The 15,327-nt window shown below is 38.4% G+C and overlaps 7 protein-coding genes across 7 annotated transcripts; 6 read left to right on the forward strand and 1 right to left on the reverse strand.

Annotated features, from left to right (window-relative positions):
* Positions 1–479: 479 nt before the first annotated feature.
* Positions 480–1,304, forward strand: Tsp_08978a (conserved hypothetical protein; the record flags this gene model as incomplete). Its single annotated transcript, XM_003382079.1, is given in 3 exon segments — positions 480–840; positions 851–1,033; positions 1,057–1,304. Coding segments are annotated over 3 exon segments (792 nt in total), but the record flags the coding sequence as incomplete, so codon positions are not given.
* A 2,198-nt stretch (positions 1,305–3,502) lies between these two features.
* Positions 3,503–4,182, reverse strand: Tsp_08979 (conserved hypothetical protein). The gene is made up of 3 exons (XM_003382080.1): positions 3,899–4,182; positions 3,782–3,854; positions 3,503–3,748 (listed from the first exon to the last, which is right to left on the reverse strand). The coding sequence occupies exons 1-3, from the start codon at positions 4,180–4,182 to the stop codon at positions 3,503–3,505; spliced, it is 603 nt and encodes a 200-aa protein (XP_003382128.1).
* A 3,169-nt stretch (positions 4,183–7,351) lies between these two features.
* Tsp_08980 (conserved hypothetical protein) lies at positions 7,352–8,095 on the forward strand. Its single transcript, XM_003382081.1, has 2 exons — positions 7,352–7,403; positions 7,815–8,095. Exons 1-2 carry the CDS (start codon positions 7,352–7,354, stop codon positions 8,093–8,095), a joined length of 333 nt encoding a protein of 110 aa, XP_003382129.1.
* A 2,199-nt stretch (positions 8,096–10,294) lies between these two features.
* Positions 10,295–11,240, forward strand: Tsp_08981 (hypothetical protein). The gene is made up of 3 exons (XM_003382082.1): positions 10,295–10,575; positions 10,695–10,863; positions 10,893–11,240. Exons 1-3 carry the CDS (start codon positions 10,295–10,297, stop codon positions 11,238–11,240), a joined length of 798 nt encoding a protein of 265 aa, XP_003382130.1.
* Positions 11,241–11,662: 422 nt separating this feature from the next.
* Tsp_08982 (conserved hypothetical protein) lies at positions 11,663–12,045 on the forward strand. Its single transcript, XM_003382083.1, has 2 exons — positions 11,663–11,700; positions 11,757–12,045. Exons 1-2 carry the CDS (start codon positions 11,663–11,665, stop codon positions 12,043–12,045), a joined length of 327 nt encoding a protein of 108 aa, XP_003382131.1.
* Positions 12,046–12,144: 99 nt separating this feature from the next.
* Tsp_08983 (hypothetical protein) lies at positions 12,145–13,044 on the forward strand. Its single transcript, XM_003382084.1, has 4 exons — positions 12,145–12,213; positions 12,492–12,603; positions 12,675–12,720; positions 12,915–13,044. The coding sequence occupies exons 1-4, from the start codon at positions 12,145–12,147 to the stop codon at positions 13,042–13,044; spliced, it is 357 nt and encodes a 118-aa protein (XP_003382132.1).
* Positions 13,045–13,501: 457 nt separating this feature from the next.
* Tsp_08984 (putative cytoplasmic polyadenylation element-binding protein 2) lies at positions 13,502–14,495 on the forward strand. Its single transcript, XM_003382085.1, has 5 exons — positions 13,502–13,578; positions 13,726–13,850; positions 14,095–14,175; positions 14,236–14,354; positions 14,424–14,495. The coding sequence occupies exons 1-5, from the start codon at positions 13,502–13,504 to the stop codon at positions 14,493–14,495; spliced, it is 474 nt and encodes a 157-aa protein (XP_003382133.1).
* The last annotated feature ends 832 nt before the right edge of the window (positions 14,496–15,327 follow it).

Below are 15,327 nucleotides of genomic sequence, written 5' to 3' on the forward strand. Positions count from 1 at the left end.
TCCAGGTTTTTCAAACAGATTATTCAGTATTCTGATATTACACCCGGAATTTTACATCAAATCTAGATAAATTTCAACAGGAAATAAATTTATTTACAAACAGTCAGAGCAGATTTATATATCAAAAGGGAAATCGATAATAGACCAATGAGAAATGAAAACTAAATGTTGCAAAATGGTTATTTAAAATGAAATTCAAAACCGTCCGATTCATTTTCGTTTGCTGTTGGGTTTGCGATCAGTGCTTTTCGTTCGAGTTTTTCAAATCATTTTCTTTCTGTTCCCTATGGCTAATGTACCTGAGTTGCATCTTGTGCAAAATCGTTGCGGTGGTACGTCCCTTTTTCATGAAGGCAGGGCATGCAGATTAAAACGTGCCGGCAGAAAGAAATATTAGAGGTGCTCGAAAGTATGTGCTAAATGTACAGTATATTTCCTTAATTATTAAGGATTAGTTTATTTTGTTACAGGATAAATAGAGTTGTGGTGGTGCCGTATGGACCAACCTTGATGTGACAACGGTGATCAAGCGGAATGATTACATCGAAAGCTGCCCGGTGGATGAACACTTGGCGTACAAAATGGAAAAGAGGGCGGCTTTGACAAAGCGCAGCGCGGAAGAAACAAAGCCCATCCCGACCATTTATGACGAGGAAGCTTCCGCCGCGTCCGCCGAGCCATCAACATCTGGCCATTTTCCTCTCTTTAGACGGCTAAGGGCCGCGATGTATGGCCACCGGGCGAAGCGCTTCCCCAGACTTCCTGAACACCGGCATGATCTGGTAATACCAGATCAGTTTAAAACAACGAAGTCTGGAGAAGACTTTTTATTGTACCAAAGTAACTGCAGGCATATACTGGTATTTGCGACGGATACCAACATTAGACTGCTGGCAGCCTGTCGAACCTGGGGCATGGATGGTACATTCAAGATTATACCTCAGTGGTATCAACAGCTATTTACCTTTGTGGCGGGCAAGCTGGTGCCAGCAGTCTATTGTTTATGTACGGATAAAGACATTGGAACGTGCGGGTATATTTTTCAAGCTTTAATAGACAAAGCGGCAGTTCTGGAGGTCGACCTTAATCCAGATACCATTATCTGTGATTTTGAAACAGCCCTGATACCCGCGATTCAGGGCTACTTCCCGAATACGCGGGTACAGGGCTGCTACTTCCACTTCTGCCTTATGGACACCCTGATTCAACAAGTGCTATCAAGAAACGTGACCGTTGGTGACTTAAAGACGGGTAAACAGGGTTTATGCTCAAAAGCAACGACAGGTTGCACAATATACGGGTGAATACACCAACGTTAGACGTACGCTGGAGCAGTTCCTAGAAACTTTAATGTATATAACGCCGGAGCCGATTTAATGCCGCCTTCCAAGTGGGTGGATTGTATTTTATTATGTTGTGTTGTATTGTATTGTATTGTATTGTATTATTTAGTTTCTTGGTTTTTCGTTGTTTCCACTTTGTTAATGCCGTTCACTGTTGTTTTTTATTGTTGTTGTTGTTGTTGTTGTTGGCTGTTCTTTACTGTTGTTGCTGCTGCTGTTGACTAGTGAAAAATGAAAATCACTATTTAACTTATTTTTTGTATTGTTTTTTCTGAATGATTACTATCGCATATGATACAACGTCGCTTTGGTACAATAAAATAAAGAACAATGATAAAAATTTTCAAAAATACTGATCATGAAAAAGTATAGACTACACCACAAATAATATATTTAAATAAACAAAATTTCAATTAATGACAAAACTTCAAACAAACAATAAAATTTTGGAATATAAATATTTCCATTATTAATGTTACGTCACTACTTTAAAAGTTACGTAATCCCAAATGGAATATTTGAACCAATGAAATGAAAAAATATTACAGCTAATTACAAGGAAAAGATTTGAATCAGTGAGCAGTTAGACAAGGAAAACCAAAACGACAAAGACTTGACAGCCCAATAAAATGAAAACCAATACGACAAAGATTTGACGGTCCAATAAAATAGCGTGGTCTAAGACCAATAAGTGAACAGAACATCCCTAGGAGCAACTATATTCATAATATGAAAACAGAAAAGCAAATTGGCAAAAAGGCAAACATATAACGCAAATACAGACATACCCTGCTTAACGTTCTTGGTTCGTTCGGGCAAAAAGAGCGTTAAGTGAAGCAGCGTTGTGCGAGTTCGTTATATCTTGTGTTTATAGTACATCAGTTCAACCAAAATCCACAATTTACATAACAAAATTTTTTTTGAAATATCTGTATAAATATTTACATACTTTATTGATAATGTTTATCATTTGCGTGATGGACCAGCTTTTGATTCCTCTATCTTGAGTTTCTTGATTACGAAACTATCAAATGTTAACTGCCTCTCCTTACGTTTCCTCTGATGTAGAATTTCTTGATAATAGGATATCATTTCAAGAACTTTTTATGATCTTGTCTAGCTTTGGAACTTCGGTCATCAACAGCATCCACTTCTATGTACTGGTCCTTGATTTGTGTAATGTTGGCGATGCTGTTCTTGAGAAATTCTACTGTTGCAGTTCTCAAAAATATATCCTCTTTTGAATCAACGACTGTTGGTTTATTATCAGCGCATAAACTCTGCCAGTTATTTCAACTCATCATTGCTAACGCCCTCGTTGTGAAATAATGAACACAGCACACCAAAAATATATGACCGTATATCTGAAATCTAGTATAATCCAAACCAGTTAGCGTAAATGATTGGTAGTGTGTACGAAATAACTCAAGCAACATGATATAATAAAATCGTTTCAGTGCTGTTAAAAATATTTAGCTAAATTTATCGCTTTATGAAATAATGAGTCATGTGACATGCCAAAAAAACAGCGTTAAAAATGCTTTTAAAATCCTTTATAGTTTCACACTTCATTGATTACAGAATTTAATCATCGAAAAAGAAAGTCAGACAAGGAACAAAGAACGCAAAGCCAACACCAAAAAGAGAAACATGAGAACAATAGAAAAGTTTACGGTTTTGAATTACCATTTTCGATTTTTGAAACATTTCATTTCGTCTATAATTGAAAATCAACTTGGGATATTGGTTGTGGCGCCAATGCCCTTGGTTGATGACGGCAGAAGAAAATTAATCACACACAAATGGTTCGTTCACCAATGCTGACATCAAAGAATGCGATGTACACTGCCAGTGAAATGAAGAAGCTTTAATAACTTTTCTGCTTTGTGCCATCCGGCTTTCCTTCTTCATCTTCTCTCGTCACATTATTGTAATGCATCGTTCACAGCAGCAATACGCACTTGTTGCATTTCAGAGTGTAGCTAACCATTGTGAACGACGACAATGACGAGCCCACTTGTCAACCCTTGGCTTGTATTACTTCTGATGGCATTTCTTTTTTATTCCTCCGCAATGTTCCCACAATTGTCGTTTTTTTGGCTAACAGATCTTCCGCCAATGGTGGTATGCTGGTGAAAAAGTTATCCATCGTTATATTTCTACCTTTCCCACACCAAGGTCTCACTAACCGTTTCACAAGATTGGCAACATTCATTCATTCGTCCAGTCTGGCCTGGCTGTTTGCCCGCGTAAATTTCTCCGGCCAAGGGGTATGATGTTTCAGCATCACAACACCAAAATATTTTTATTCCATATTTTCCAGGTTTACATGGCATGTACTGTCGTAGGCTGCTTCGTGCGCGCGTTGAGACCAGCTGCTCATCAACGGTCAAAAATGCTGACGGCTTGCATATATTTTTTAAATTTGTTCAAAGCACTGTCCACATATTGCGAAATGCAGCTAGTTTATCGCATTTCAACCGCGCAACTCTGGTACTGTTGTCATCGAATCTACAGAATCTAAGCAGATCTTTAAATCTGTTTTCAGTCATTACGGTCTTCCGTTGTTCAATGACCAAAGATTCGATACGGATTCGTCAGATGACTTGAAAACACCGGAAATGAGTAACAAACCAATGAATGCATATATCTCTTTTTCATCGGTTGGCTTCCACGATTTCATCGCATCTGGATGTTTTTCATTCCATTCCCTAAGAACTTTTTCTGCTTTCTTATTCGTGTTCTGGACTATTACATTCACCATAGCTGGAGTGATGAGCAGTTTTATTGCATCTCCAGGACACTGAATACCTGATGCCGTTCTAAGCACGGCAGACATCTGACGAACTATATTGTGGGAACGTGTCTACGTTGCAGATGGCACTGAAGTGGTCCAAACACGACCAGATTTGCATGTAAATTCCTTACTATCAGCAGCAACTACCCGGGTAAGTTTTGTATCAGGTAATTCAAAACAGACAATTCACCTGAGGTAGATGTAGAAGCAATCAAATGTTCTTCTTGCTTCAGATAATCTGATACATTTTCATCAAAATCAGAGGAACTGTTCTCATTCTGTTAGATCCTCGAAAATACGGTTCCGTAGAAATACAGCTGTAACAACCCGCTGCCAGGTGGGGCCAGCGGATCTGCCTCCGGGTTCGCGCCAGTTCGTCCGCCGTCGCTCTATGCTTGTTCTTTCTCGCACTCTCGGTCTCGTCTTCTCGTCGACATTCTCAGGACACACTTCCACACGTACTACTCGTCTCCACGTCGGTCACCGCTCTCGTTCAGACAAGATCCGTCTCGCTTTTCGCCGCTCCAATATATAGAAGGCTTTCGCCGCAGGGGGGCACCGGGGAGGGTCAACTGAAATTTGATCCCCTATTGTCTTGCTAACAGTCCCCCCCCCCCCAGCTTGCGGCCCTTCTATAAATCAGCGGCACGTTACACAGGGACTTTGATCCACTGCCCCAACCGATCATCAGCGACCGGCGTGCCCTCGGATCAATGACCGAACGGCCCGCCGAACAATGGCTAATTAGGTACCGACTTGTCGGGTCATGAGGGTCTGTCGCCAGAAGCCACCCGCGGTCCTCGCCGGCGGCGTCTTTGAACTGGGCGGGATGGGAGGTTTTACTGCCGCGGCTCCGCGTCTACCTCGGCCGGACCTGCAATGAACAACGCCGCCGTATAGCCATGGTTGTTACAGAGCCATCATAAGCACACGGAATAACCCTGAAAAGAAAATAATAAAAAATGAAATGCTTATATATGCGAAAGAACTTACGAATGCGTAAACAGGAAACTCAAAAAGAAACAAATGCAACATAAAAACCACAAATGTGAGAAACATGTGTAAATGTCAAATGTTTAAAAGGTTGGTCGGTTCCCATGGAAAACTAGATGAATCATTTTTCAAATTGTTGCTATTGTTGAAACAAAATTTTGCAAACAATGATCAACAAATGCAGAGTCAATTATCATTTATGTCAGAAGAAAAATTTCTATACTGATTATAAAAAATGAAAAGTTAATGATTTCCATAAATACTGTTCAAAAGGATGCCAACCAGTAGTTGCTTTGCTCGTCAGATAAATTACATGCTTGCTCGCAATTTTAAGAATTATGTGCATTTAGTGCGTTCTCGTTTGTCATAATGGATGAATTGGTAGAGCCGATTTTAGTACAATTCGAAAACAAACAACCGACAAATTATCATCAGCGCAGTTGTTAGCTAAAACTAGGAATGAGAACTACTCAATATGATCATTTTTCAAATTTTAGCACAACTGTTTTTTCTAATCTTTCTTCTTTGCAGTCAAAAAAAATTGCTTTCATCTTCACGAAGTTTCTTTTGCCCTTCTTGATCTTTCTCGTTTTTATTTAAAGAAAAAAATATATCTGAAATTTTATTTGCAAATAAGATTACATACTTGTTCATACATGTTGTGCAAATTGTGTAAAATTTGTTTTTGAATATCCAGTATAAACCGACGACTGGGTTGACCAACAATCAAGTTCCGATATTTGTATTTCAATGATAAAGAAATATTCAACATTCAAAACCAAAATATACGCTTGTAATTTCGCTGATCTAGTGCATTTTTAAAATCATTTTATCCAACAACACAAAGTCAAAGAAAGTTGGTCTTTTGTTCCCAGTTTTATCCATCACGGCTGTTTTTGATATCTTCCCATAGCACTGTATATGCTCTACCGAAATATGATCATTGCTAAGTATTCTCGTCTTGGAACCTTCGCAACCTTTAATATCATCTTGCTCCCACGGGTTTTAATTGAATATTTTGCTTGTTCGAATTGGTTACTAGCTTATTCTTAAAATGATATCAAAATAATCATTTTATTTGACTATAGATGAATAAATAATTTCTGCAATATATCTGATGAGAGAATTCTTCTGGCATTTTTTAATCTGTTACTGCTTATTCGTTATTAGTTGATTTTCATGTATTATTATGTGTATGTATTTCTGGCTAAATAAATGATATTATTCCCTAGGCTGGGGCGACAATTGTATAAAGATAAATTGATAATTGAAAATTGATCATTTACCATTTTTTAAAGAAAAAGCTTTTAGTTATGACTTTGCAAATGATACTTTTAAAAAGCTTTTGCGTTTTACATTTCACTGTTAACAAAAAATTATCTCATTGCTTAATTTTATTCTTGTAAGTTTGCTTTTACATTTTACTTCTTCACATCTATGCTGATCAACAGACGGTTTTCACAGAAACTTTTCTGCTATTCGCTATAAGCGCTTCAGAACTATGCAAATGCATAGTACAGAAATTTCCATTTTACAAAAACGCAAATCTGAACTTTATTACAATATATACCATGGGCAAGATGGGCAATACAACGATATCGTGGAAAAAGTCCATTTCTAAACTTGTAGACATTATGCCACGGCAACCAACTAATCGTTATGTTGAAAAAATGGATTAGCTGTAATATTACAATAATAATGTGCTACATTAAGCCATTGTTTGTATGTTTATTCACAACCCGTATTTGTCATTATGATTTGTGCACTTGAGCGTGTGGCATCTCCCTTTGTGTATTGGCTTATGTCGGTTTTTTGAGAAACAAACTGAAATTCATTATTATTTATTCTCATCATTCAGAAACACATCTCAAACCTACGACACAGAAAATAGCACAAGCTAATGATAAGCATTGAGGAGTGAAATAAATGAAAAACTGAATTGACGGTTTTGTTCTTTACAAATTAAATATCTTTATTATCTAATTGCATTATTCTACAAAAATATAGAAGCAACAAATGAATAGCCTGAAGAAGAGATAGCTGAACAAAGAGATGTTAAATAAACGTGTTTATCTAGGTCATTTTTTGTTTTCATAATTTGACATGTAATGACTTTTTACGATGGTAAAAGAGCAAAAAAAATAATTTTCTTTGCTTTCACTTTTGTTTTGTAAAATCAATAGAATTTCGAAATGCAGCAGATATTTTTTGTTCTGGAATGTTGAACCATAGTAATACAAGAATTGCAACTCGAATGTTTAGTCAACCCAGTAGTCGGTTTACTTTAGATATTGAAGGAGAAATTTAATACAGTTTACACAAAATGTATAATCACAAATTTCTATTTTAAACAAAATTCCAGATTTTATTTTTTATTTAAATGATACATAAGAAGAAAAACAATAACTCTTGTGAAGAGAAGCGAAAGAAAGATTGGAAAGATTAAATTCTTTTGCAAGCCAGAAATATTTTCAGAAAACATTCAGGTAAAATCAGAAAAGTATTTCGATGCTAACATTCAGCAACCATCACTCCTAGTTTTAGCTGAAAACTGCAGCTGTAGACAATTTATCAATTTTAGATTTTCCTTTTGTATTTGAATAGCCTTCAACTAGCCTTTATCAGAACAATATCTGTCAAACAGCAAAGAACCTTTGACATAAATCTGATTTAATTATTAGCTAAGAAGGTGATTTATATGACGAGTGAAAGCAACTGTTGGCTGACATTTCTTTTGAACAGTATTTTTAAACTCGGATGGATAAATAAAAGTGAAGCACTTCGAAAGCAGAAAGAAAGCGATGAACAGCACCAACCAAGCACAGAAGCGCTTGAAGCTGCTTCAAATTCACTTTGCAGTGGACATCGCATTGTTCGATGTCAGCATTTGTGTGTGATTAATAATCTTCTGTCAACATCAACAAAAGGCATTGGTGTCACAAGAAATATCAATCAAAGTTGATCTTCAGTTGTAGATAAAATGAGAAATGAAAAACTAAATGTTGTTGCAAAATGGTTATTTAAAATGAAATTTAAATCCGTCAAATTTATTTTCCTTTTTGGTCTTGCGTTTGAGTTCAGTGCTTAACATTCGAGGGTTATTAGCTAAGGAGCAAAACAAGATCAGACATCATCATCCGAAATTTGCCTGCTGAAATTGTGATGGATACGGCTTTCTGGATTGAACGGCAATGAACAGAAAATGGACGCGGAAATGAATTCCGTTATTACTAATACTGGAGTAAGCGAAAAGTACACTATGAAGCAGGAAGTAAAATGCTGCTGGGCATAAAGCTTGACGCAGCTAATTGAGCTAGACAAATCAACCGGAACGGTGCATAAGCTATTTAAAAGAAAATTCAACACTGCGAATGCTATTTTATTATGTGAACAATAAAATGTAAAACTGAAGAATCATTAATGTTATTGACTAAGATAACCACTTATTTAAAGCCACATTCAAATATTGCAAGACATCTTGTTAAATGCTCTTCTTAACAACATACACAAACAATATGCAAATATGAAGAAGTTAAACAATAGTTTTAAGCATATTAACTTTGTTATTGTTAAAATTCTTTTAACGAAACAAAGGATAGCTAACAACATATATTAAAAAGCTGTGTTTCAAAAATAGTAAATGTTTTTTTATGTCCATGGAAGGTATTTTAATGGTAATGCACCCATATTTGGAAAAGGATTGATAAACAACAATCACCCAATCCTCGATCACAGTTGAATAGCTAATCAAATGGCAAAATTATTCACCCAATCACTTATTATAGTGATTAGCTAATAAAATAGCAGAAGCGGCAACTCAAGTTCGAACAAATGTCGACCAGGAAAAACAAAATGCTCCGGATAGGGATTTATTAATCAAGTTTACAATACCAAAAAACGTCTACTAAACACAGACACAACTCTAAACTCTACTAAACAGCAGTCTTTTATCACCCTTGTTATTCGATTAACTATACTTTAATCATATTCAAAATGACAAGATACCGAGTTTACACAGCAGGCGGAGGCTGGCTTGGACGGGAGATCGCTGGAGTAGGCCACCGAGCTGACTTGCAAATAGGTGATCGTTAGCCTGGCTGAAGCATGAATTCATTGTCTGCCAGATCTAGTTCGAAGAATAACAATGCTACCGTTTCTGGCGGAGCGTAACCCCGTGCGAATTGGGTGGCACTTACAACTAAGGATATGAAGGTTCGAGGCTACAGTACCTCTTCTGTTCCCTGCGGAACACTACTTTACTTTTCTTTGTCATTTCTGTTCAGTTATTACTATTACATTTCATTCAACTTTTTTGTGGCGCAATAGAAAATATAGAGTTAGGAAAAATTTGTTTATAAAATGCTAATCACTGAAAAATATAAAATTTGAAGACAAACAATACATTTAAAGAAAAAGATTGTTAAAACTACTTTTGCTCGAACTTGATAATCGGAATTTGCTACCATAACCCGAAGTTGGTTGATTGGACGTCATTGTCACGTTTTGCGGGTGAGCAACGGGTTCATGTATATCAGTGGTGCGCAACTTTTTGGCTACTGGAGGCCGCATTCAGCATCCTTCAAGTCACAGCAGCCTTAAGTGAGCCCAACCACACTGTCCAAAGATACCCAATTTGATTGAAAATCCACCTATGTCCAATGAGATTTGGAAATCTACCTACGACCGCATTTACGCCAATTCCAAAAGCATGGAATGAGGTGCATAAGAAGAAATATTTTGTTTTCCCAAAAATTTTTTCAATTTAGCATCGTTCATCGTCGGCCGCACATTTTCGGCTGCTCGTTCGATTCGCAGATTGCGCACCCCTGATGTATATATTGAAGGCGTGCGATAGATTGCTTTGACGGTTTTGAGTGCGACTGCGTCTGATTGATCAACTTCCTTGTGTTTCGTTGTTCTGAAATTGCAGCTAACTCCTCTAAGCCGCAAAAGGGCCAGCGATTCAATTAGTTATACCCAACTGTCTCGCGTACAGTTGGATTAACCGTGAGAATCATAAACCCGATTATTCTCAACATAATTTGGTGCCACGAACCGAGAGACCGGAAGTAAGATTTGTTTTGAGATGAAAGCAGAAACGGCGAAAAGGCGCTTAATTCTCGACCAGAGAGGTTAGAAAGGCGTAATCAGCCGAGTTGTGATGCAAGTGGAAGAAGCCACCTCACGGACAGCAGTCAAGTGCGTCCTGAATGCGCACTATGCAGAGGCACATAGAGCTCAGGTTCCGTCAGAAGACGCTCTTCCAGACAAAGACGTTCTTGAAGCGCCGCTTCAAGAATGGTGGTCACTGGTGAAAGAAGTGTCCATGATGCGTATTGAGGCTGCGACTTTTTTAAATGAGGAGGAAGCGGGCGATACCTCACAACAGAAACCACAACTGAATGAGAATTCGCCGCCGAAGTCTGATGGCGACATACTGCAGTTAAATCGTTTTGGGACCAATTTGAGGCGTGTCCATCTACGGGAAGAACTAAGCAACATCACAGAGCTCCATTATCTGAGATGATGTTTGTCTGGTCCGGCGTTGAAGGCAATTGAAGGTGTGACGGTTTGTGCGCCACTCAAGAATCGATTTCACCGACTGCAGGACTTCGTGGAGAGTCATGGATATTCCCGCAGTTGAGCCTGGTTGGATTAAAGTCGTACGCGCACGACGGAGCTGCACAGCTGACGAGACTGCATGATGAGCTGAATAGGCACTTTATACAGGTGAATGCTCATGGGAAAAATGTGATTAGTGGCCTGAACGGCCACTTTTGCCTTCACTCACTTTTTACCCACTTTTGCTCATAACAAAGAAGAAACTTCGATCTGGGGCCGTAACCGACTTAAAGGGCTTCGTCACGGGCAAGATGTATGATGAGATCACGTCGGATGAGTTTCTCGCCTTTTTGTTAGATCAAGCCAGGATCAGAGAATCGGACAACGCAACTCGAACGAAAGCTACTCTGAAGAAGGACAAGCCGGAGTATGAGAAAAGAGAGTCTGAATTATGGTTCAGGACCGCGTTGGACCCGTGCAATATGGATCGGAGTGTTTCGTGTGTGGCGGGAATCATTTGCCCGACGATCGTCCGCGGTTCATGAGACACCCCGTGCCGGAGAAATGGCATTGTGTGCAGAAGGGACATCGCAAAGAGGATTTTCCAAAGAGGAAAGCGGGACAGGCGCTGAATGCGCTGCTTGAATGAGGTGCCACAAACAAGCGCGAGAACCGCCAGAGGGCGGGGGATCCTGCCGACCGCCGACGACTGAACGGATGATCCAGTGATGAAGTGATTTGAAGAATTCTCTGCGATGGATTGAGATATTCGCATTGAGTAGGCTAAGAGCGTTGAACCGGCGGTTGAACCGCGTCCCGGAGAAAGAACAGGGGTACGCAGGATTCATCTGTGCCTGTCTTGACGGTGGATAGGCAGAAGAAGAGGATGGAAGAAAAGTTCCCTCAGGAAGGACATGGTTAACCTGTCCCATCCGGCCGTCTAGCAAGACAATCACGGTAAGAAGAAATGTCGGGTAATGTTCGACGGCTCTGCGGAATGGAACAGTACATCCTTGAACAGCTATCCCGACCCAGGACCGAAGTTACAATACAACGTATAGTCACCACGCTTCTCTGGCTCCGAGGATCCAAGATCACACTGCAGCCGACACCGAGAAGATGTATCTGCCGGTCAAATTGCGTCAGGAAGATCGGGACGTGCCGTTTTATACGGAAGGATGGGTGTTGCACAGCCCCCATGAAGGTCTACCGGTTGACGCGGGTGAGGTTCGACCTCACATGCTTCCCATTGCTCGCCATGCAATTGGTGAGGCACCATGCGCAACGCCGTTGGAGCATCGACGAGCTGTGATGGAATTGATGTGGTCCGGCAACTGGTCTAGAGGCTGACGAAACTCATGCGAGCTGACGACGTTACTTTCAGGTAATGGGCAAGCAATGTGTCAGACGCATTGAGGTACCTCCCACCGAAAGATGTATCTTTAGCTGATGAGGGCCGGTTGTGGAAGACGTATTGTATTGGAACCGACACAGCGACCGCCTGATGTCCGTGCCCATGTCGACATCCACCTGGAGTGGCATGAATGAATGGTTATGGATGATAATGGAAATTTATGGATATCCATTTCAAATGAATCAGTTTTCACAATTGTCATTATTTAACTCTCCGTCTAACTGACTGGTTGCTGGCTTATCTTTGAGGTGAATAATAAATTGTACTCATAGTTCAAATCATTCTAAAGATCATGGTAAGCAATTTTTAAATTGGCATTCGATGATTTTTTTGATTGAATTTGTTATTAAAATTACTCTGAATTTATTAAAATTTTCTTTAGTTGTCAATGCTAAACAGTCTGCACGTTGCCGAATATGAACAAAGAGAACGAGAATTATTGGACTGGATTCGTGCCGTGTCTTCAAAGATCAAAACTTTACCAGAGGAAGCTAGTAAGTCACAGTACAGCTTGCCGATTTTAAAGATTTTAATTTATGAAATTAATTGAATTAATTACTTTAAGTATTACTCGAATTGAGTCAGACAAGTTACTGCAGAGTTCAACGTGGGTTTTTATAATGAAGTTTTTAACTGCAGCTTCAGCAAAATATGTACATAAACAGCAACGTAATTGTTAATAAAAATTAAGTTTGTAGCAAAAAACCGCTAAATATTATCTTATTCTTTAAGTAATTTTAACGCAGTATTATGAAAATAAAAAAGCAATAAGAAAGATTTTTCAAAATAAAATGCATTTATTCAGGAAAGTTGTAAAACGTTTGCAAGCTATTTCTCACAGTATGAACTGTATGTCTATAGCAGGGGTAGCCAAAGTGGTCGATATCGACCCCTTGGGGTCGATGGGTCTCTCTAAGGGGTCGATAAAGGCTTAGGGGTCCAATGGAGGTCGATGAACTCCGGGATCGAATCTGAACTTTGAAATCCCATCTGAGTAATTTATTTCGTCGAGAACTATTTTGTAACAATAATTTATACTTTTCTGCACTATCAACAGACACTACCAGAAATTAATTTTGCGCGATGCTAAGAGTATTTTCGACTTCAGGCTAAATTTTCACCACCTTTTCTGGGCTAGTCTGAACTCATTCGCGTCCCACTTTCCCCAAACTCCGCCCCCATTTTGTGATTGGCTGTACTCTGATAGGTTGCACACGATTGATCGGTAATTGGCTAATGACTTCTGCTATTTTATTAGCTAATCATCATGATAAGTGATTGGGTGAATAATTTTGCCATTTGATTAGCTATTAAGCTTTGATCAAGGATTGGGTAATTTTTGTTTATCAATCCTTTTCCAAATATGGGTGCATTACCATTAAAATACCTTACATGGACATAAAAAGGCATTTACTATTTTGCCCAGATGATCGCATTATATTTCAGCGAAAGTGGAGAAATCATCGTCTGTTCATGAGGAGTTTGTCATCTTTTAACAAAGTAGTTTGTAATTTCCGTTATTTAAATTACGCTTGACTGCACTGACCTTTTTTATTAAATTGATTTAATATTTACAATAATATTTGCTTGTATAAAAATTGCGGTTTACTTTTAAGGTTGAAATTTCCTTCGTTGTGGAGGCCATCCCAGTTTTTGGACAAATCTATTATTGAAGCAGCTGAAAAGTTATGGATTTCTCGAAAAGAATTTGTTCGTGATCTGCCCATAGAATGGCCGAAAAGTATGCTCAGTTTAATGTTTAATATTATTAAAATATTTATGCTATTTAAACCTTTTATACCCAACTCCCGTTGCATAACCAAAATGCAGATTTTATAATAAAAAACAACAAATATTAAGTACTGTTTTGAAACTTTAGTTGGAAAACTTTCTGAGAAATATGCTTCAGGTGTTGCATGTTATGAAATTAATTAATTATTTGTGTTTATGAAATTATTTCCTTGTTCTTCAGTGATTTGTTTTAGGTAAAGTACTTGAATCATTTCAATGCTTTGGTGAACTTGAGATGAGCTGGTTCAGTGGCATTGTCGGACGTCCAAGCAATGGTAGATGATGAAATGCTAATCACAGCTTCTTTTATTCTACTAATTGAGCTTTATGTTTAGAATGCGCATATTTACTTTTTGAGAAAGAAGAAGATGTAAAGGCTATGCTTGCTTGCAGCCGACACGTAGGAGATGGTTATGAAGTGAAATTGAAAGATTCATCTGGTGAACCTCGACCGGTAAGTTCTTTACGAAAGTTTTGCATATTATATTAAAGATGAATATTCATTGATTGATCAATATTTTAGGTGGTCCTTGAACCATGGATTATAACTGAAGGTGTTTGTTTGGATGATCATGTTTGTCTGGTCCGGCGTTGAAGGCAATTGAAGGTGTGACGGTTTGTGCGCCGCTCAAGAATCGATTTCACCGCCTGCAGGATGTCGTGGAGAGTCATGAATGTTCCCGCGGTTGAGCCTGGTTATATTACAGTCGTACGCGTACGACGGAGCTGCACAGCTGACGAGACTGCATGATGAGCTGAATGGGCAAAATATTTTTCTCTGCTTTCAGCTTTGATCGGTAAAATGATTTCAAAATCCCCAACTGATTCTTTTTGATCATCATTTGGTTACCATCGAATACAACAATTGCAACTTGAATGTTTAGTCAACTCAGTGGTCGGTTTACTTTAAATATTGAAAAAAAATTTAATACAATTTACACAAAATGTATAACCGCAGATGTTTACTTTAAACAATATTCCATATTTTTATTTTTCAATTTAAATAAAACATGGAAAGAAAAACAGCAACTCGTGTGAACAGCAGCGAAAGAAAGAAACGTTGGAATAAATTAAATACGAGGAACAATTTCAGAGAATAGGCTGGCAAAATCGAAAATGTAATACGATGTTAACACATTAGCAGTTGCCAGTCCCAGTTTTACCTCAAAACAGCAGCTGTGGACATTTGTCAGTGTCAGGTGTTGATTTTTGCCATTGTATTACAGGCCATCTTTTAGCTACAATTTGTGACAAATGGGAAAAGCATCTTTATGCATAATATCGCGTATAACTGCCAGCCTGAAGCTTAATTTATCTAATTAGCGTAGTACTTTGTTGATTGAAATTTTTTTTTAACCGTATTTTTAAATTTCGGATGGATAAATAAAAGTTGAAGCCACTTTCGAAAAGCCAGGAAAAAGAAAAAG

The sequence above is a fragment of the Trichinella spiralis genome (genome assembly GCF_000181795.1).
Source record: "Trichinella spiralis strain ISS 195 chromosome Unknown Scfld1, whole genome shotgun sequence".
Lineage (NCBI taxonomy): Eukaryota > Metazoa > Nematoda > Enoplea > Trichinellida > Trichinellidae > Trichinella > Trichinella spiralis.